The sequence below is a fragment of the Balaenoptera acutorostrata genome, chromosome 12, assembly GCF_949987535.1.
Source record: "Balaenoptera acutorostrata chromosome 12, mBalAcu1.1, whole genome shotgun sequence".
NCBI classification, from domain to species: Eukaryota; Metazoa; Chordata; class Mammalia; order Artiodactyla; family Balaenopteridae; genus Balaenoptera; species Balaenoptera acutorostrata.
The window spans coordinates 71,939,242-71,961,925 of NC_080075.1; the positions used below are offsets into that span (position 1 = coordinate 71,939,242).

General features: G+C 39.2%; 1 protein-coding gene across 8 annotated transcripts in view; it reads right to left on the reverse strand.

Annotated features, from left to right (window-relative positions):
- Nucleotides 1-22,684, reverse strand: part of BABAM2 (BRISC and BRCA1 A complex member 2) — a 456,810-nt gene that overhangs the window by 77,714 nt on the left and 356,412 nt on the right. For all 8 annotated transcript variants that reach the window (XM_057558629.1, XM_057558628.1, XM_057558632.1 and 5 more), the window contains one exon: nt 22,267-22,349. In XM_057558629.1, the coding sequence (XP_057414612.1) occupies nt 22,267-22,349 (83 nt within the window). The remainder of the gene's footprint in view (nt 1-22,266; nt 22,350-22,684) is intronic.

Genomic DNA, 22,684 nt, shown 5'->3' on the forward strand with positions numbered 1-22,684 from the left:
AGAGTTGTGGGGGAGGAAGAAATGGGGGGATGTTGGCCCAAGGGTACCAAGTTTCAATTATGCCAGATGGCTAAGTTCTGGAGATCTAATGTACAGCATGGTGACTGCAGTTAACAACACTGCATTGTATACTTGAAATCTGCTAAGAGAGTAGATCTTAAATGTTGTCACCACATACAAAAATAAGAACAGGAAAAAAACCAGGTGACTATGTGGGGTGATGCATATGTGAATTTGCTTGATGGTGTTGACCATTATCACAGTATATAATATATCATAACATCTAGCTGTACACCTTAAATATATACCATTTTTATTTGTCAATTATACCTCAAAAAAGCTGAAAAAAAGAGTGGCATGGATATTTAAGAGCCTTCTTTCCTTCGCAATACGTTGACAGGTTGATCTCTCAGAATTTCTTTCTTTGAACAAGAACACCAGGAACTATTTGAAGACTGGCTGAGTCACGTCCCTGCAGCTGGAGGCACAGTGGTGCCCGTGAGGGCCCGTGTTGTGAGGAGAGGAGGTTATGTTGGTTCACTCCCTGGGCGGGCGAGACCTTGAAGGAACAATGTCCCTGATGCAGCAGGAAGTAGCCCTAGTGGCAGGTGGTGGCTCTGGTCCAGCTTGAGGCCCAACCAAATCAAACACACCCAACCACCTTGCATTTACAAAAACCTCTTCTATTTGAATGAGAGGTGAAAACTCTAAGACTCTGGGTCTGCGTTCTTCTGAAGAATTCCATACATGTGAAGCAGCTGCCTCCCTTTATCTCCGACACTGCCAGACAAGTAAAGCATTCCACAGAGCTTTAGCTGTGTGTTCATGGACAGCTATCATCTTCTAAATCGGGAAAACCAAATAAGATGCTCTACATCCTTTTTGTCTCCAAGGCTCTGGCACATAATCTGTATATGTCAACTTGGCATTCACGTACCCTCTGCATAACTGACGCCTGCATCCCAGGGAAACAGGGCAAGATCATATCATTATAAGAATCAAGAAATAATAGCATTACATCATTGTGTGAGTAAGATGAGGCAAGGCAGAGCTGAAAGGACTCAGCGTTTGAATTTAAACATCTGGGACCTGATTTAATCATTCTGCATTTACCACCTGTGGGATCTTAGGCACGTTACTAAACCTCTCTGCTTTCTACCTTTCCATTTGGAGAATGGCAATTGTGATTTTTATCTGGCAGGATTGTTGTAAGGATTATGAGACAATGCACATAAAGTATCTAACACAGTGATTGTCTCACAGTGAGTGGTCTTCAAACGACAACTATTAGTGTGATGTGGATTGAGGGCCCAGATACTTTCTCTTCCATAGAAATAGGAGAAGATATCAACAGACGGAAGGAAGAATCTTGCCATCGGGGTGAACAGGACTTGTGGTTCAGGAGTGAGAAGATGAAGGTGGTTTCCAGTTTAGGTTCAATCAAATCCATGACCAATAGCAGCAGTGGCCAAAACCCTCTCCAAAGCATAAAGCCCACGAAGTGGCAACACAGGTACCAGACATCAGCACGAAACGGGCTTGTTCTTAGATCTGGTCCTTTCTTAAGAGACAATTTTAATATAATTTTCTGGAGCAGTGGGCTATACTGATGATTTTCTAATTTTAAGTTCCTTGAGGGAAGGACCATACCTTATTTGTGTACCTGATATACTGCCTGGCTCAAGATGGGGCTTCAAAAAATAATTTTTAATTGAATTAAAGTAGTGGCCTTAACCCTGTTTTCCAGGCCAGAGTAGAGAAAAATAGCACATGTACTATAAACAATGCCAAGGCAATATTCCTTCCAGCATTTTCATAATATGTATGTTAGCCAAGTACTGCTAAGTACTATTAGTCAAGTACTGTTAGAGCCTCTGATGTGATCTTCAGTGTAAAAAAAAACGACAAGAACAAAATCCAAAATATCTTCAGATTATTTTTATTGAACAGTCTGGGTTTGTTTTTACTCTTTCTACAGCCCATGTTCATATCTGGAGCCTCCCTTTTATGGGCTCTGAAGCTATAAATCTTAAAGAAGACAGATAAGGTAGGCACCTTGTTAAACAAAATCCCCACCAATATGACAAACATTCAAACAGGAGTGGCCTGCCTTTATCTCGTCGCCACCCAGTTTTGACGGAGTCTGTTTCCCTTTTACAAAGGGTTTGCTGTCTGAGAAGTGAACATTTTACCCAAGAGACCAAAAGTCACTCCCCAGCAAGGTATTTCCCAAAGGAGTTGTACTGTCTGTTCCAGAGGGCGGGCTGCGGCTGCTGAACTAACCCTCCAGGCTGCCGTGAATGCCTTGATTTTTATCTATGGTTAGAGGAATTGCGTTTTCTGATAACCTCAGTCCACTCCCCTGAAAACGTGGGTATGTATCCATATGCTGACTCATTCTGGGTGCAGAGAGCACAGAATCCCCTACAGAGGGTGGAGATGGCAGAGGCTGAAACTTCAGAGGAGGAGAAGGGGGAAGGGGGTGGGATGGAGAGAACAGTAACCCAGAGGGCTGGATTGATTATTTACAAGCTAGTTTGCCAGCAGCCAGATAAGGGATGGATCCTGGCTGGTGACTGTTACCATGCTGCTTCTTTTAGGTCTTTCACTTAGCGATAAAGAAGATGTGATGTGTTTATTAAGTCATTTGGTTGCCCTGGAAGTTGGACCTGTGCCTGTGGTGATAACTGTCTAGCCATGACTCCTGTTTGTTACAAGCCTCAGCTTTTGTTTGCTGAAATGTGGAATTTAGTTGCATCTTCGTAGGTAGGAGATACTTTTAAAGGGACAGTTTTTAGGAAATTTAGATACACAGTGCTTGCCTTTCACTGCGAAGGATCACAATATAGCTTTGCAGGATTTCTCTGCAAGGAATAATCCCTTCGGCACACAACAAGTCACACTACACACTGAGAGTATGAAGACGACTGATCCATACAGGAGAACCAGACAGGATTCTGACCAGGGCACTGGGGCTGATCAAAACCACGGCGGCCAACAACGTTTGTGATCTCAGGGGCACCCAGCCCCAAAGTGAGTCACTTTCACAGCATGAGGAATACCAACTGATAGTCACCTTTTCAAGTGGTGGGTCTGCTCCTTGTCACATTCTTAGAACTAATAAAGATTTATTTGTATTACTACTAATGATAGTGTTCCAGTTCTTTTTAAAAATTACTATGCAATGTTTGATACATGTCAAAGAATACTTGCAATGCACATTTAACATAGTGAAAAAATAGAACGTGAATGAATACACACTCCCTCTCTGAACAAAGACACTACCCACAGGTCGAAGCACCTTGTGTGCTCCCCTCTTCCACTCAATCCCCCTGCCTCTCTCCCCAGAGATAACCACTATCCTCAAGTATCTGTTTGCCATTCTTTTGTTTTTTAAAAACATGGTTTTAATGCCTATTTCTGTATCCCTAAATAATATTTTATCTGGTTCTGCTTGTTTTTGAGCTTTTCATATACAAATTCTATCACATAGTATGTCTCCTGTGACTTGCTTCTTTCAGTCAACATTGGGTTTCTTAAGATTTCATCTTTACTGTGTGCAGATATGGTTTTGTCATTTCCACAACGGTGTAATGTTCCATGGGGTGAGTTTAACACTATTTATTTATCTACTCCCCCATTAGTTTTTACCACGACTAACAATGCCACCATGACTATTCTTGTACACGTGCTCCTCAAACACTTTTCCTCCCGGGCAAAGTCAAACAAATTTCTCAGCCTTCCTGCAGCGAGGTAGAGTCACATGACTGAATTCTGACCCATGGACTGTGGACGGGAGGGATAAATACCACTTCTAGACCTGGCCCCTACAACCCTGGACGTGCTGGTCTGAGGCAGAAGATGCAGTGGAGGATGCCGAGGCCCCAGGGAATGGTGCAGCCACTGAACTGAAGCAGCCAGGTCCCAGGATGCCTGCTTGAAGCAGAGCCCTCCCCCACTCCCTAATGACCGTTGGTGAAGTGATAGCACAAAAAAATAAACCTTTACTGTTAGCCACAGAGATGGGGGTTGCTTGTTGTATGTTAGTTAGGCTTTCCTGACTACTACGACCTCCATTAAAATCGATCAGAGTGTGGGCAGGTCTGTAAGAAGGGGTCAGGGCTGGGGGTGAGGAGAGAAGGAGGGAGGTGTGCCTATAAAATGGCACCAGGGATCCTTGGGGTGATGGAGACGTTGTGCGTCTTGGTTGTGTCACTGTCAATATCCTCATTGTTGATAATGTACCACAGTTGTTCAAGATGTTACTGCCACTGCAGGAAACTGGGTAAAGGGCACACAGGATTCCTCTGGGTTATCTGTTACACTCACATGTAAATGTACAATTATCTCAAAGGAAAAATTTTTTAAAAACTACGAAAGACTGTATGGTAAATATGGAGAAGTATTAACAAAAGGAGGAAGGCAATTTCTCCCTTGTTTTTGGAAAACAGAAAAGTAAAGTGGCATTAGGTACAGAGGATGGCCCTGAGACCCAGGTGTGTGCCCAATGCACATGACTTTGCCCTTGGTTTCTTCACCTTAAAACAAGGACAATACCTGCCCTAAAACTTCACGGGGCTTGGGGAGATACAAATTACATGAGATGATAAATAGGAAAGTACTTTGAAATATTGAAAAGTTTTATACAGGATGTTGAAGACACATTTCTAGTAACAACTTGGGAATGACAAAGCATAATACAAATCCCACCTAAATTTTTAAGAGCTGGAAAGCTGCGGGCTCTGAGTCTTTGTGTTAACTCAGCAACCAAGATTGAGGGGATGTTAGGGATTGCACATCCGTGGTAACAAGATAAAAGTACTTGTTCCAGGTGCAGACAGAGTGTGAAATATGCTACTTCTAATGTAAGAAAGAAAAGAATCAAGAATATATATTTATATTTATTTTATTCATATAAAGAAACTCTGTAAGCCGGAATTGAAAAACTAATAAAAGTGCCAAGAAGAGGAACAGGGTGGATTGAGCAGGGGTGAGGGTGAGACTTTTCATAGTGTGCATTTTTTTTAACTAGGTGAATATATTGCTTATGCAAACAATAAAATGCAAAATTTAAGGGATATTCTTAGGGACGGTTCCTATATTGTGTGTGTGTGTGTGTGTGTGTGTGTGTGTGTGTGTGTGACAGTTACTTCTGTTTTTCTCACGGCCTTACTTAGTTCCAGGAGGATGAAGTTTGCTGAGTGTTATCACTGGGGTGTGTATTTGTGTGTGTCCGTGTGTGTGTGTGTTAGTACAAGTCTGCATACGCCAGAGAATTTTGGACAAGGTCTTACCCCCTTCATGTCTCCCCACATTGGAAATACCCAGGAGTCATGGAGTGGGGACCACTGGAGCAGCAACCCCTGCTTTTCAATTTTCTGCCCCTTACCTTATTACTATGTTTAAGAACACCAATTGATTTAATGATATTATCACTTTACATGGGGAAACTGAGGCTGACCTAACTCACTTTACCAGACAAGATGAGATTAGAAATAGCAGCTGAGGCCTTTCCTCCCACTTCTGCACTATAACCGCTAGTCAGTAACTCCCTGGGTCTTACGTAGCTTAAAACGCAAATGCTCTCAGGGTAACGAAGTTAAACCCAGGTTGTTTCAAAGGACATTCTAGTTGTTACAAGAATTAAATTTGAAAAGCTGAAATCAAGAAGCAATTCTTTCTGATTGTGTTGGTTTTCTGCAGCCTCCACAATCTAGGCCATAATGGAAACAATGAACCATGTTGGAGTAAACTGTCTTTGAACCTTTGAGGGTAGAGTCTCTTTTTGTCTACTCTCTGCAGAGTCCACTAAGCCTGCAATCTTGGGCTGTTCACCTCCCAGAAGAATGGGTCTTTTGAAGTATGCTGTCCTCTTGGTTGGAGGCCAACTGCGCATGCTTTCATCTTCTTGTAAACACAATGTTCAAGCACCGTCCCATCGAAATGGGTTCTACCTCCTCATTGACTGACTGTGGTGGAATGATTTGAACTGAAGGTTTGGCCCACTCCATTCTTCCAACATAAAACAAAGGTTATGCCACTGAGAGATGCTTTGCTGAGACCACAATTCATTTCTGAGGTCTCAACCAAACACGAGCTGAAGGATTAACTTTGCAAATTCTTTTAATTTGTCTGACACAGGAGACAGTTTACAAAACATATGAGGTTTCCACGCTACAGCCAAATGAAAAAATAAGAAATATTAGCATAGCCAAAGAGGTTTTAAAAGAAGACTGTTCATTGGGAGAAGCCTCAGGGAATCTGAGTACAGCAGACTGTGAGTTCCTTTAGAAAATGAACATGTCCCATTCAGCCCTATATCTTTAGTATTCAGTATGGTGCCTGTCACAAAGAATATGCTTAAACATTCACGGAGTTAGTTAAATGCAGCTGCCACCTGGGAGGACATAAAAAGACAAACCCCATTTCTACAAATGTTAGGACCTATAAAGCTAAATGAGACCCTATGTCTAACCTGACAGACTAACTGGAAAAATGCACAGAACTAAATCTGTATCTTTATTGGGAAACAAACTGAGGGGTGACAATGGTTTAGGTCAGAGATTGCTGGGTGCCTGGCATTTAAAATGTGAATGCAGTTTGCTAATTCCCTCGCCTCATGGATAGATTCGTTTTGTAATTATCTTCACTAGACTCACCTGTATGCAAAGTTTGCTGATCACTGGCAGGTACTATGGTTTCCCTGGAGACAGGGAATCCTTAATCCACCTTTTCAACACTTGGGAGAGTTCAAAAGACTCACAGTACAAAGAGACAGATTCATAGTTGGGAGTATCAGAAGCAGCACTGGGAGAAGTAACTCATTTACAGAAAAGAACTAAGACTTAGGATTTGTACCCACCATGTACACTGGGGTAGGGACTCTCCTGATGATATACATACCTAGAGTCTTTTAAGTGTTATAGAAGTGGCAATACATATACACTATATTACGTATATAGTGTTATATAGTATATGTACTGTGCTCCCCAGCCTCTTTCAAATCATAGCATGTACTCAGAAAGTGCTATGATTTTATGGCACTATGGGAAAAATTTACGAGGCTGGCAGAGGTCACTGACCATAGGGTCCAGCTTCTCCAAGGACTGAAACCATCAGTAGCCTATCTGTAGCCTGTCCACAACCCAGCAGTATGTCCTAGCACGTGGGCTGGGAAGCTTTAGTGAACTGTTGAGAACAAGAGTTCTGGAAAGGTCTTAGTTCAAATGCTGTTCCCTTCTACTACTAGCTGTGCGACTTCTGGCAAGTTACTTCATTTCTAGGTGCTTTAGTTTCCTCTACTGTAGAATGGGGATAAGTAGCTATCTTATCGGGCTGTTGAGATAATTATACGGAATTAGGAATGTAAAGTACTTAGTACAGTATTTTGCACATAATAAGCATTCAGTAATAAGTGACACTATTTATACAAAACAATGGCATTATCATCTTCATCAACACCACCTATCATTAGAGGTCACTTCTTATCATCTTAGTAACCTCTGATTGAGAATGAATTAGATAAAGAAAAAATACCAGGTTGACTGAGACTGATGAAATGTGAATAAGATGCCTGCCCACTAATGAATTTTGTATTTGTTCATTTTTAAAATTGTGGTAAAACATACAGAACATAAACTTACCATTTTAGCCATTTTTAAGTGTACAGTAGCATTAAGTATACTCACATTGTTGGGCAAACATCACCACCATCTATCTCCAGGGCTTTTCTCATCTTCCCAAACTGAAACTCTACCTATGAAACAACAACTCCCCACTCCCTGTCTTCCCATTCCCTTGTAACCTCTATTCTGCTTTCCATCTCTGTGAAATTGACTACTCTAGGTACCTCATATAAGTGCAATCACACAGTATTTGTCCTTTTAATTGTGTTTTGACATTCCCTTCACCCTCACCTATTTGAATACAAGGGTTTAAATCTAGCCAAGGGTCATTCTCAGTCCAGAAGTCACTCCCCAAAGCCTCTTTCAGTACATTCTAGGCCAGGCCATGTCAAGAATTTGGACCACTTCTATGGGAGGAAAAGTTACCAACAAGGTTTCAAGTTCCAAACCAGAACCCCATTCAGTGTGAAGTATGACTGAATCCTTTTGTTAAGGGTTCAGTCAGGCCACATAGTTCTGAATCATCCAAACTGGGGATGACCAGGGGTTTCTAGCTTGGGACAGATTCCAGGTGAAGCTGGTGAGAGCCTCCACCATGCATTTGTTTCATGTAAATGTTCACTCGTTGACTCTTCACCTGGATATCCAGTGGCTCATAAAATTCAACATACCCCAAACTGGGCTCAACATTTCCAAATCTGCTCCTCCTAACATAATCCTTGCTTCAAATGATGGCATCATCGGCTGTCTAGATGCCTATGGAAGAAACCTGGGAATCATCCTACTTCTTCTTAGTCCTTGACTGGGATCAACTACTAAGTTTTGCCAGTTTTACTTCCATTTTTGAAATATTTTCTTTCCCTTCATCTCTATCATGACTGTTCTAGTTCAGGTCTAATCATCTTTTGCCTAAATTGTCTTTTTAGGTTTCCAGGTTCACATTTCAAATCATCTTCTACATAGTATCAGAATAATCTCTTTTTATAAAAAGCAAATATATGCCCCTTCTCTACTGAGCATTCTTCAGTAACTTCTTGCTATCCTCAGGATAAAGTCCATATCCGTCAGACTGGTATACGATGCTCTCTGAGTTCTGGGCTCTTACAGACTCGCTAGCTCAATCAGACATTCTTCAGGCTCTATCATATTGATACATTAGAAGAATTCTAAGCCACTTACAGTTCCTCACGTATACTGTGTTTTCCCACAGTGCTTTTGTTTATGCTAGCCTCTCTGTCTGAAATGTTCTTACAGCCCTCCTGTCCTACTGGGTTGGGTGCCCCTTCTCTGCATTCCTGAAACATCTGGTGTACGCCTAGCATTGCACTTTAAATGTTTCACTGTTGTTTTTATATGTTTATCTTCCTCACTAGACTGAGCCATTCCAGAACAGGCAGTATTCATCCGGTATCCCTAGAGTCTTGAAAGTGCCTGAACCAAAGCAGATGTTCAATATGTGGTGAAAAAAGGACTAAATCAACAAACAAATGAGAATAGCTATGGCATAGGTCAGGTCTGGATGCCACTGGAAGGAAGGAAGGAAGGAAGGAAGGAAGGAAGGAAGGAAGGAAGGGAGGGAGGGAAGGAGGGAGGGAAGGAGGAAACAAGGAAGGGAATACACATTGGAAAAGAAGAAGTAAAACTGTCTTTATTTGAAGATGACATATAGAGTGTACATAATATTCTAAGAAATCTACTAAAGGTCAACATACAAAAGTCAATTGTACCCCTATATATTAACAATGAACAATTAGACTATGAAAATTAAAAAAATACTCCATTCACATTAGCTTAAAACAGACTTAGGAATTAATTTAACAAAAGATGTACAAGACCTGTATACTGAAAACTATAAAACACTGCTAATGGAAATTAAAGAAGATGTAAATAAACGAAAACATATACCATGTTCATGAATCAGAAGATTCAGTATTTCTAAGACGGCAATTCTCCCCGAATTGAGCTATATATTCAGTGCAATCCCAATCATTCTTTTTGTGAAGAAACTGACAAGCTAATTCTAAAATGTATAGGAAAAGGTAAAAGATCTAAACAGCCTAAACAATTTGAAAAAAGAAACACAAGGTTAAAGACTTATCCTACCTGATTTCAAGGCTTACTATAAAATGAAAGTATAGATACATAGATCAGTGGAACAGACTAGAGATTACAGAAATAGATATACACTTATTTGGTCAATTGATTTTTGGCAAAAGTGCCAAGGTAATTCAATGAGGAATGCACAGTCTTTTCAACAAATGGTGCTGGAACACATGGTTATTAGTTTACAAAAAAGAAAAAGAAAAAAAAGAAGCATGCCCCTTACCTCACACTATACACAAAAGTTAACTTGAAATGGATCACAGACTTACATTTAAGAGCTAAAACTATAATCTTTTTAGAATAGATAAGGCAGAAATTCTTGCTAAACTAGATTAGGCAAGAATTTCTTAAGCAGGACACAAAAAGCATGGCCCTTAAGATCAAAAAGTAATAAAATGGACTTAATCAAAATTTAATTTTTTTGCTCTTTGAAAGACATAGTTAAGAAAATGAAAAGGCAAGCCACAGATTGGGAGAAAAGATCTGCAGAAGATACAACTGAAAAGGGGCTTGTATCCAAAATATATAAAGAATTCATAACTCAAAAATAAGACAACAATCCAATTAAAAACAGAAAAAAGATTTGAACAGACACTTCACAAAATAACTTACTTGGCAAATAAGCACAAGAAAGGATGCTCAACTAGCCATTAGGGAATTGTAAATTAAAACCACAATGAGACACTACTACACACCCTATAACAACTGAAATTAAAAGGACTGATAATAGCGAGTGTTGGAGAGAATGTGAATGAACTGAAGTCCCATACACTGTTAGTGAGAATGTAACAACTTACAGCCTTCTGGAAAACAGTATGGCAGTATGCTACTGAGTTAAACATATATTTACTATATGATCCAGCAACCCCACTCTTAGGTTTTTATCGAAGAGAAATAAAAACATATGTCCACACAAAGACTTGTGAAAGAAAGAAAATATAAAAGACTATACTCTTTATGATTCCATTTTTGTGAAATTCTGTAACAGAATAAACTATAGTAATGGAAAATATGATCAGTGGCTCCCTGGGGCTGGAGGTCAAGGGAGGTGATTAACTGCAAAGCCACAAGAGAAACTTTTTAGGGTGATGAAAATGTTCCATGTCTTGATTGTGGTGCTAGTTCTATGACCATACATGGTTGCCAACATTCATTTAAGGGTTCACTTAAAACGGGTGAATTTTACTATATGGAAATTATACCTCAAAAAAGATGGAAAAAAATACGCTTCGCGGACTTACGAAAGTTGAATTTGTACAATTAGGAAGCATACAATATGCAAATGGAAAAGTCATTAAACCTTAAATCTGAGCGTTATTTTCTGGCTTTTTCCTTATGCTGAACATTACTCAGTTCTTCAAGCTAGTGTTAAGATGTCAGCAGCACAATACTGAACACATACTGTTGTAAAAGTACTCACCTGTCTTAATATCTTAGAACTGAGCCATTCAAACATAGGAAAAAAAACTGGATTTAAGAAACCTGGTTTCTAGTCCTATTCTTCCCCTAACATCATGCATGGCCTCGGTCCAGGCATTCAGCCACATCCTATCCCTGTAATACAGAGAGTTTTCAGTAATCTGAGGTCCATGCACCCCCCTTCACCTCCTCCCCCTCCACAAGGGTCCTTGGATAAAATTCAGGGCATCTGGGAACTTGCATGGGAAAAATGTATGTCTTTATATTCACTACTTTTAACTGAAATTTAGCATTTCCTCTAATTATGAATGCAGGCAACCAACTGTAGCAGTGTTAGCAGTACTTTGACTTTGTTATCAAGAGAAATCACAGATATTTTTATATCACATTGTGATTGTTGCTCATATCTTCAAATATTCTTTATGCTCATCACTATTTCAAAATTGCAGTGGTTATTAGATTTGCCATGGATATTGTTATTTAAGGTATTTACAAGGAAGCTCTTATATCTCTGTTATTACTTTTTAAAGATTTGATAATAGTATTTTAATATAATTGGCTTCCTTGTAGTATTATATAATTTATTTTATGCATTTCAAAACACTGAAGAAAGGATCCATAGGGTTCACCAAAGGGGTCTTTGGCACAAGAAAATGTTAAAAACCCCTGGGCAAGATGACCTCTAACCATTCAATTAACTGCTAAGAATTCTATTCAAAACTGGCATAGAGACAGATAGCTCATATTATAAATGAGATAATTAAAAGCACTTTAAAACTGTAAGGTGGTATACTAATGTAAGAGGTTGTCTTCTATAGGCCCATGGGTGAAGTGATGTTTTCAGCGACTTCACCCCTTACTTTCTTAACTAAATTATGGGGAAGGAAAATGGGTGGTGATATCCATTATTTGCAACCACATTTCTTTTCTAAAGAAAGATTTTCAAGATTTATGGGTCTTGACTTATTTGGATCCTGCTTTGAACAAACCAACTGTAAAAAAAACATGTTTGAGACAAACAGGGAAATTTGAACATAGACTGGGTATTAGATAATACTAAAGAATTAGATGTAGTAATGTTATTTTGGATACAACTTTTTAAAAAAATTCTTATCTGTTAGAGATGCAAGTTGAATTACTTACAAGTGAAATAATATTTCACATTTGCTTCAAAATATTCCAGAAAATTAAAAAAAAAAGAAATAAGGTAGACAAAACTACAATATGGGTGATGGGTACATGGGGGTTCATTATATTTTTCTCTCTACTTTTGTGTTTGTTTGAAATTTTTATAATAAAAAGTATTTTTAAAAAAAGATTCATATGCTATCAGGATAGATCCAGCCCACAGAAATGCTTGGACTGTACTCTGTATAAAAAAAAAATCAAAATCATGTAAAGGAGCATGCAGCTTGCCACAGTTCCTACCACTCCCACTTGTCTTAGAACCTGGGCTACCCCACATCTATGCAAACCTCTTTGGCTGTAGGTTTGCATGGACTTTGTATAATGAACCATTATAACTGACCACATTACTATGTCTAAACAGGTTAAATCTAGTTTTTGATAATCAGGAACTGGTAATTCTTTTCTGTTTGTTTCGTTATTGTTTTTTGTTTTTATCCCCAATCTTCATTTAGAAAAAATTGAACTATAGTTGATTTACAATACTGTGTTAGTTTCAGGTTTATAGCAAAGTGATTCAGATATATATATATATATATATATATTCTTTTTTACATTCTTTTCCATTATAGGTTATTACAAGATATTGAATATAGTTCCCTGTGCTATACAGTAAAAATCCTTGTTCATCTATTTTATATATAATGCTGTGTATCTGTTAATCCCATACTCCTAATTTCTCCCTCCCCCCCCCCTTTCCCCTTTGGTAACCATAAGTTTGTTTTCTATGTCTGTGAGTCTGTTTCTGTTTGTAAATAAGTTCATTTATATTATTTTTTAGATTCCACATGTAAGTGATATCATATAATATTTGTCTTTCTCTGTCTGACTTACTTTACTTAGTATGATAATCTCTGGGTCCATCCATGTTGCTGCAAATGGCAATATTTCATTCTTTTTTATGGCTGAGTAATATTACATTGTATATGTATACCATATCTTCTTTATCCATGAATCTGCTAATGGCCACCTAGGTTGCTTCCCTGTCTTGGCTATTGTAAATAGCACTGTTATGAACATTGGGGTGCATGTATCTTTTGGAAATAATAGTTTTCGTCTTATCTGGATATATGCCCAGGAATGGGATTGCTGGATCATATGGTAACTCTATTTTTAGTTTTTTAAGGAACCTCCATACTGTTTTCTATAGTGGCTGCAGGAGCTGATAATTCCTTAATTAAGCCACTTACTTTTCTCTTTCTATGGCCACAGAGTGGAACCCTACTGGAGCCAATATATTTGTGCCACTGGACAGGGGATCACAGCTAGACAAACTGTCACCATCACTGAGGAGTGACACTAGCTTCATGCCTCACTGCCTTCAGATCAGTAATGTCTTTGGTGAGATGTCCACTTACATTCCTGGGAGATGAGACAGTATATGCATATCTCCCAGTGCATGGCTGGTCACTGACCCTCTACGTTTGTTCCTGGGACTTACAGTTCTCTGTGAAACTCCAAAGGCTTTCGACATTCATCACATACGTGGGGATACTGCCAAGCAATGACCTGAAGCATTATAGTAATATTGTTTATTAGCACATAGGCTCTGGAATCAGTTCCTGGATTTAAATCCTAACTGTGTCACAGTGAATACATTTACCCTTTCTGTGCCACAATTTTGTCATTTGTAAAATGGGGCACTACTAGTAATTATCCTCAGAAGGATGTTGTGAGGAAGAATAACAATATATATACGCAAGGTACTGAGAACAGTTTCTAGAGCATGGCATACACTTAATATCTGTTAACTCCTGTTACTATAACTATTATTTTCAACAACAGCAAAAGTTTTACAACCAAAATAATGCCCATGTTTCAATAATACTTTAAAATTAATTCTAAGAAAAGGTTATACTGAATGAGATTGATATTATAAAAGTTACTCTTTGTAAACAGCTTCCTTTCTTTCACTGAGTGAGGTGCCTTCTTGGGTTACAATTTGTTAATTTCAAAGCCGCTGCATACATTTTTAAGTCAAAATCACTGAGTATTCATGACCTTTCTTTAATCAGATAAACTCACTTTAGCAATCACTTTAATCCAACAATTACAGTTGAAAAGAATAATATAACATATATAAGAGGGTATTTGGTATTGTGTATCTGATTTACAACCTCTTTCCTTACAAGAAGTCCTTTAAGGTCACTGAAAAGGTCTCACAAGGTATTAGAATGAAGAGAATATTCCCAATGAAAATTAATGAAATGAATTCTCAAACCAGGGTCAGAAATTACAAAAAAAGACTTTCTGGAAGTAGACTCTAAACATGAAACAGAAGTTTCAATTTGAATCAAAATAGTGACAGTGGTTGCTAAAGGATTGGAGCTATTTGAGCTGTAAACCTTGAAGAGGGTGTGTTTGTGTGTGTAATCAAAAGACGAAAACCACTTTGCCCAGCAGAGCTAACCACTTTCAAGGAAGTCCAGGATAAAAATTAACCCAAATGTTTAAAGTATCTAAAATACCCATAGTTCTCTTAAGCAAAGCAAAAAGGCATTTTGCATTAGAAAGTAGATTTTCTTTTATCTTTTTCTATATTTTTAAATCATTTTGAACAGTACAGAGAACTGATTGGTTTCACTTTTTGTTCATAATCAATTTTAGTTCCTGTTGCTTTGATAGTTATTATTACTACTAAAATGATAAAATTAAACCACAAAGCTTTACATATTCCTGATCTGAGGTAAATATATAAATTCTAAAATAATATCATACTTTTTATAAATCTGGCTTGAAATGAATTCTAATGCATATCATTGTGGTTCCTAATTTTAATCACTTTGTTTATTCTGATTTACTCTCCAAATCTATTTATTTATATAAAAATGAGATCTGTATCCAAAAAGCAAGCAGGTTTGGGAAACCACACAGTTTTGGTTTTACTGAATTATCTAGTAGCCATCTTGTTTGTTGCTGCTAAATATTCTACAAGACATTGTTTCTGTGGCAAAGAGATGAGTTCACACCACTTTGCTCAGGAGCTGAGTGGCTGTCAATTTCGCAGCTTTGCTTTGAGTGGTGAAACGACAGTGACACATCAATGCAAATAATTTCCTTGGTTATACTAGCAATCACACAGCCTGACACAATCAGAGCTTGGAAGGGGCATTTGCAACAATAAACAGAAGGCTCTGATTTTTACTTAAAATTTCAAAAGCTGTCCTGATTTCTAGCTTATTGGCCTTGATTACAGGCCTATGAGGAAAGAATTATTTAAATGACTAGCAGAATTAGTCTGCAGTTGTCAATTTCCTCTAGCTTTCAAAAAAAAAAAAAGAAAAAAAAAGTCTTACCAGAAACTGAGCTCTCTGTAAAGCAAAATTACTGTTTTCTGGACTAATGTAAGCTTAAAACTAATGAATGACCAAATGAGTGGAAAGAGAGACAGATAAGGACAAATACCAAAAGAAGTATATTAGGGAATCTGTGTGAACTTTAATTATTGAAAATAAAGAAAAAAAATCAGAGTAAGAAACTCATCATCTGCTAGAACAAATAAACCCTGCCACCTCCTTCTGCCTCTACTATAACAACTGTGAAATGGAGTAACAGAGCATTCAAAGTCCTACTAAGACCTACCTGAAATAATGGACAGAGCAAAATACAATGCAAATTATTTTCTTCTTTTAATTTCTTTTGAAAATATAAGATTGTTTGTAACTAACAGAAAAAGCTGTATTGTTGTATTTACATGATGACATATATAGATATAACATATATGACAATAATAGCACAAACAAGGGGGATAAGGAGGAGCAAAGTTGTTATATTTTACCAGAATTAAGTCACTATTAAACTGAAGTAGATTGTGTTAATTTAAAGACGGATACTGCAATCTCTAGAACAAACTACTAAGAAAATTAAAAAAAAAAAAGGTAGCTAAAATATCAACAAAGAAATTAAGATGGTACACTAAAAACATATGTCTGACACAAAACGAGGCAGTAAAAGAGAAACAAAAGAGGAATGAGACAAACAGCAAACAATATCAAAATGGCAGGCCCCAATCCAACTATACCAATAATTACATTAAATGTCAATGGATTAAACTCTCTAATAAAACAGCAGAGTTTGTTTAAATGTATACAAAAGCAAAACCCAACCATATGCTGTCTACAAGAGACACACTTTAGATTTAAAGGCATTAAAAAAAAAGGCTGAAAGCAGTGGGCTGGAAAAGGTATACCAAGCAAACAATAAACAAAATAGAGCTGGGATGGGTTATTAATATCAGATGAAATAGACTTTAAGACAAGAAATATCTAGAGACAAAAAGGAACATTCCATAACGATAAAAGGGTCAATACGTTGGAAGATATAACAATTATAAACGTACATGTACCTAAGAACAAAACCGATAGAACTGAAAGGAGAAATAATCCTTCCTTCATTTGTTAGTAGTAGCTACCTTCCTCAACCAAAGGCTTTCCCCAGTTCCTGACAGGAAACCCTTTCCTACAGCTACAGCTATAGCTCTTTCCAGCTTCTGGTAACCACACTCTCCTCTTGCCCATGCAGTCCTAGGGAAGGTAAAGACTCGCTGCTGCTGCTAACCATCCCTTTTGGTTTTCTTTAGCCTTTGGACACAGTCCTTCCACTGAATTCTCCCTAGCTACCTGTGTGATGTGCCGTCTCTTTTCTGATGGAAACTTGACCTGTATCTAAACTCCTCTCCTTGATTTGAGAGAGACTAGTAGTTTCTTACTAAATAGCCATTCTCTCTTTCTCACTCAAGTTAAAAGCACTCTGATTTTTAGTTGGGCATTTGCTGCCCCAGAAAAAGAACTACATTTCCCAGTCTGCCCTAGCACACATGCTGAGGCCTTATGAACTAAGTTCTAGAACGATGACTTGTAATTGGAAGTGGTGCATGAGACTTCTTCAAAGTCTCAGTAAATAAGAAGGTTTGTACCCTCCTTCCATCCTTTTTCTATTCTCTTACTTGGATTGTGACAGCTGGAGCTCCAACAGCTTTTTTGGCCTATAAGCAAGAAAGTCACACCCAAGGGATGATGGAGTATAAAGCCTGAAGGAATCTGGGTCCCATGTGACCTTTGGATATGTCATTCCAGCCCTGGGCTGCTTCCTTATACACAAGAAAGAAATACACTTCTATCTTGCTTAAACCATTGTTTTTCAAGTGTTTATTACCACTCCATCCTGATACACATGGCCTGTGAGGCACTATCTTATCTGGCCCTGACTCTCTTTCTAACCTCTCTTGTGTGACTCTCTTTGCTCACTGTGCTCCAGTCACACTGGCTCATGCAAAGCCCTTTGCTACCTTTTGTAGCTCTTTGCACAAGAGGACTTTTTTTCCCCTGAAATCTCTTCACTGAATCTGAATGGCTGCTCATTAAGGTCTCAGCTGAAATGTCAACGCCTATGAGAAGGCTTCGCTGACCATCCTAACAACAGCTCCCCTCTTAGCCTCTTTCAAAGCCCTCTGTTTTGTTCCATTATGGTATTTGTCACCATCTGTAACATATATTTGTTAGTTGACTTCTTTATTGTCTGTCTCTCTCATTAGACTCCATTAGGGATGGTGTCTCTCTTTCTAATTCTCTCTTATATATATAACATATGAAGTTTTCTCTGTGTCACTCATCACTTTGTGCCTTGCATACAGTAAGCGAGCTTAGAGAATATTTGTTTTTAAAAATGCGTATCAGTGTACCACACCTTTATCTGATCTCTTTTCTCATTAACTAGATCAGGGGTTGGCAAACTTCTTTTGTAAAGAGTCAAAGAGGAAATATTTTAGGCTTCACCATTTTTGTTGCATATTCTTCTTTTCTTTCCCCTAACAACTCTTTAAAAACATAAAAACCATTCTTAGCTCAAGGGCCATATAAAAATAGACTCAGGGTGGAGTTTGGCCCATAGGCTGTGGCCAACCAACCCTTGCGGGAGACTCTAGGTGTCTTAAGGTCAAGCCTGAGTTATTTACTTATATCCCCTGGGACCTAGCACAATATTGAGCACACAGCAGGTTCTCAATCAACTCAGAACTCAGGTGAATTGGATTAAATTGATTGGGTTAGGGGTCGAGAAGAGAAGAAATGAAATGGAACATCTAAAATGGTCAGATTTGGTCTAATATGTATTTTGCCAGGGAGATAAGGCCTATGGTCCAGGCTGGATGACTCAGAGGGTCATCTACCAAGGAGTTACAGGTAAGTGGAAAAGATCTCAATACCCTCTCCTTCCAAGCAGCAACCCTGTGACCTTAGGCAGCTGCATTCCTCATAGTGCAGCTGACAGGGGCCCATGAAAAACAGCCAATTTTCCCCAGTGGTTGCTTTTGTTCTGTGTTACTGTGCCTTGCTATCTGGTTCTCTTGTCATCCAGTATTCTGAAAAGCTGCTGCCTTAAAGATAGCATCTACCTCCAGAGGTAAATACAGCTTGGCAAATACAGAATTACCTACATAACCACTACAGAGAATTCTTAGATGATGGCCAGGAAACCTTTCTGAAAACAGTTTCTGAATGAAAGCAAGTCCCTGATCCTGCTGCGGTTCCAAATCTCGCGATATGTTGATATGGATGAAGGAAAGAAAGAAGGAAGAAATGGATGAAAATTCTCCACGGCCACAGCTCCCACTCCTGGAACTGCCAGAACGCCAGGAAGTTGCAGGGTCTCCTGAGAGATCCCAGAATACGTACAATGTTCTTTCTCCCCTAGGGCATTCTTACTTCCGAACACTCTGGCAAGGTCTGAGGTCACAGCCATCAGCCTCAAGAGAGGAGTGCATCTTTCCTCTAGCATCCAGAATACTCAGAATTATTGCCAGCACCTGCCCTCTCGACAAACCTCTTCCCGGGCCTGGGCAGAACAGAGGGTGCGGGAGAGCAGAGACGTTATCGGGTGTCCTGCCAGGTCTTCAATCTGCACAGCACGGTGAACCAGCCACAGAAGACTGGCTCCATCTCTAGGCGCCTCCTTCTTCCTTTTTCTTGTTCTTGAGATCTCAGAATAATTCAAGGCAACGTTCTATCATTAAGTCTCTGCCACCCCATATTCAACCCCCATCTTCATGACAAGAAAAAAGGGAATAAGTGGTCCCATGGGGGTTGTAACCAAGCAAGCAAATGCTTGCAAAAGAAGGTAAGTTTCAGATGCTTAACTGTATGACTGAATAAAATGCATTACCTAACCAAGCTTCACTCTGATGTTACAAGTCCTACATTTTAGATACAAGAAAGACGCAAAGGGATGGAAATAATTTATTTAAAGACAGGCTGTGAGTTAATGATGGAGCGGGAAACAGCATCAAAGTCCCTTGATTCACAGACAAGGTCTTATCTGCCAAAGAGCCGAGAACGTGGGCCCTGACGCTAAGAGCGGGGAGCAAACGGCCTGGGGAGGAAAGGAGTAAGAGCCTAAGGAAACACTTCGGAAGAAGTAAATTCAACAAATCTCGAGGTCCCTGTACCTGTTCTCATGAGTGTCTGGGGGTTCTATGTTTCTGAAGAAGGTAATCAAAACTAAGTGAAAATACGACTTTAGGACTTAATTTTGCATGTGACAGAGGAAGGTAGAGAAGGGGCTGTAAGAAATAGTGGATACACGGTACTGTGAGGAAAACATTCTTTGGGGAACAGACCTTCCAGAGGAACAAAAACTGCCATAACACTGGACACACTGAGAGGAGAGCTGGCAGGAGCTGAGAGGCGGATGCGCTTCTATCCCTGAACAGCTCTCCTGCCAGGCCCCGCCAGAACCGGCATCCTTGAGTTGCATGTGGAAAACACAGGTGAGAAAGATCAGTGCCAAGGATATCTTTTTTTCCCTTATATCTGATATGATCTGACATCATCTTTTTTGAAAATGGAATCATGGCTAGGAGACCAAAGTAAGTTTCGGGACAAACTGTTGAGATTTCATGCCACTTTGGGATGAAGAAATTGGTTGAAGCAGTCATCTAATTTACTGTTTGTAACTGTCCTTCTGTGTGTCCTTCCTTCTGCGTCCTTCTCTCACAGCTACTCTGGGAGGCCTCAGACCATAGCCACCACCATTCATGGCAGGGTACAGGTCCCTACTGCTGAGCTGGGCTAGAGGAAACACACCAGACTAATCCCCCAGGCAGCTGTCCAGGGTCATGAGACACAAACCAAGCATACAGTCAGGATCTGGGGTCAGGTTACCAGGCTAGAAACAGAATCACTGGGATCAAGATGGTGGGGCAAAGTGGACAGAGCAAATAGGAAGTGAGATCTCAGAAAGTGATTAACACTCAGAACAGAAAACCAAAGCCGTGATAAGGTCAGAATTAAACGTGAGAGCTGGAAGCAGCAGTACGCAGCTCAGCTCAGTAGAGCCACAGAAGATGGTGAGCAAAGAGGAGAGTGCCAGGAGGCCTTGACTGTGGGACCTCCTCTTCCACCTGGCCCTGTATTGTAGGTTAAGCTCCATCTGCTGATGTCTCCACAGGACTTACCAACCAAATCCCCAGTGACGTAAGAGGGAACTAAAACAGAGGGAGGCTTGTCCTAGTGATTTGAACAAGGTCATATAATTAGTTGGAGGCACACCCAAGATGAAAATCTTCACCTCTCCAACTCTCTGCTTATCTGTACGCATAATTAATATAGAGCAACATGCTTGCATTTTTCAGATGCATTTGAAAAGATGGTCCCAATGTAAGACTAGTTATCGAGTAGGAGCTCCATATGAAGCACTGCATGACAAGGTGGTTATCACTGGGAAATACCTTAAACGATAGGGATAACCAACTTCTTAGGAGTACGTATGGCCAACTCTCAATTATCTCTATGTAGATTATACCGTGGTAAGGTTTTCATTAGAGCTTTCTTCCCTCTACTACTGTGGACATTTTTGGGTTTCTTCCCCTACTATCTGTTGATGTGATGTCAGGTAAGACAAATTAAGCACTATTTTAGCCTAAGTGAATCATAACCAAGAAAGTAAAACTGCTGGGGAAGAAAAATGCCCCCAAGTCATTATCTTTACACTGACAGCTTGGCTAAACAGGGCCAAAGCTGTGCATCCTGAAATAGTTTATTAAAGTCTAGGGTAGTTCCATATACTGAGTGAAGTCAACCCAAACCCACTGCTTTTCTGTAACTGGACTCGGGAGAGCTGAAACTTCTGTGCCTTTGGCTTGAAGTCTGGGCATGTTGCATATCAAATTACTAAAGAATAAAGCTCGTAGCTGACTTGCAACTTAAACCCTGCACGATGGGTCGCTGGTTCTTATATAACAAAGAAATATACAAAAGAGACTCTAAATGATCCATTAAGGAAAAGCTGGAGCAATGTTTACTGACTGATTAATATAATACAACAGGAATTTAAATATGCCTACTGCGTGGAAAACACTGAGAAGTCATGTCAGGAATTCATTAAAACATAGTCCCACCTTTAAGATATATATTATATATTACCAAAGTTACAGATTTTTTTCACTTAATAAGAATGATAACCAAATGATTAAAGCAATATGTTTTGAGTAATCTTGAAAGTTTTGAGGCCTGAATCTGGAAAGATACTTTGAAAACAGAAATCTCTCTAGGGTAGGGTTTCTTAAATTCAGCACTACTGACATTGTGGACTCAATAACTTTTTGTTTTAGGGACCTGTCCTATGCATTGTAGGATGTTTAGCTGCATCTCTGACCTCTACCCACTAATGCCAGTAACAACCGCCAGCCCTGGTCCCCTACCCGTCGTGACAAACAAAAATGTTTCCAGACATTACCAAATGTCCCCTGAGCAGCAAATGATACCTGGTTGAGAACCACTGATCTAGAGATATTTTCTCTTGAAGACCACGCAGTAAATATACTTATGCTAAAGTAAAAGGAACCAAGTCAGGACACTAAAGTTTGTCATATTCATTATTACATGTGGTTTAGTACATTTTTAAATGTAGGCTGCCATGCTAATAGCAAAAGTATACTCACTGTGTACAAGAAAACAAAAATCTTTCCACATCAGCAACAGAGTGAGTTTTGTAAAGCCTTCTGCATCATATTCCACGACACCCCTAAGTAATAAAAACATACACACAAACAAAAAACCCTCATAAAAACAAGGTATAAAGGAGATGGAAACAAGTAAAGAATATATTCATAAAGTCACGGTTATTGAATCCGAGATGCATATAAGACAAGTGAGTGTTACCACAGGAAGGATGTGGGATTTGGAATGAAAGCAGCTAGGTTTAAGTTACAGCTTTGCCATTTTACTATCTGTTACAACCTCGGGCAAATCACTTAACCTTTGGAGCCTCAGTTTCCTCATCTGTAAAACAAATATAATCATATGTGTAAACTTCATCATGGAGTTGTGAAAAACAAGTAAGGTAAACCATAAAATGTT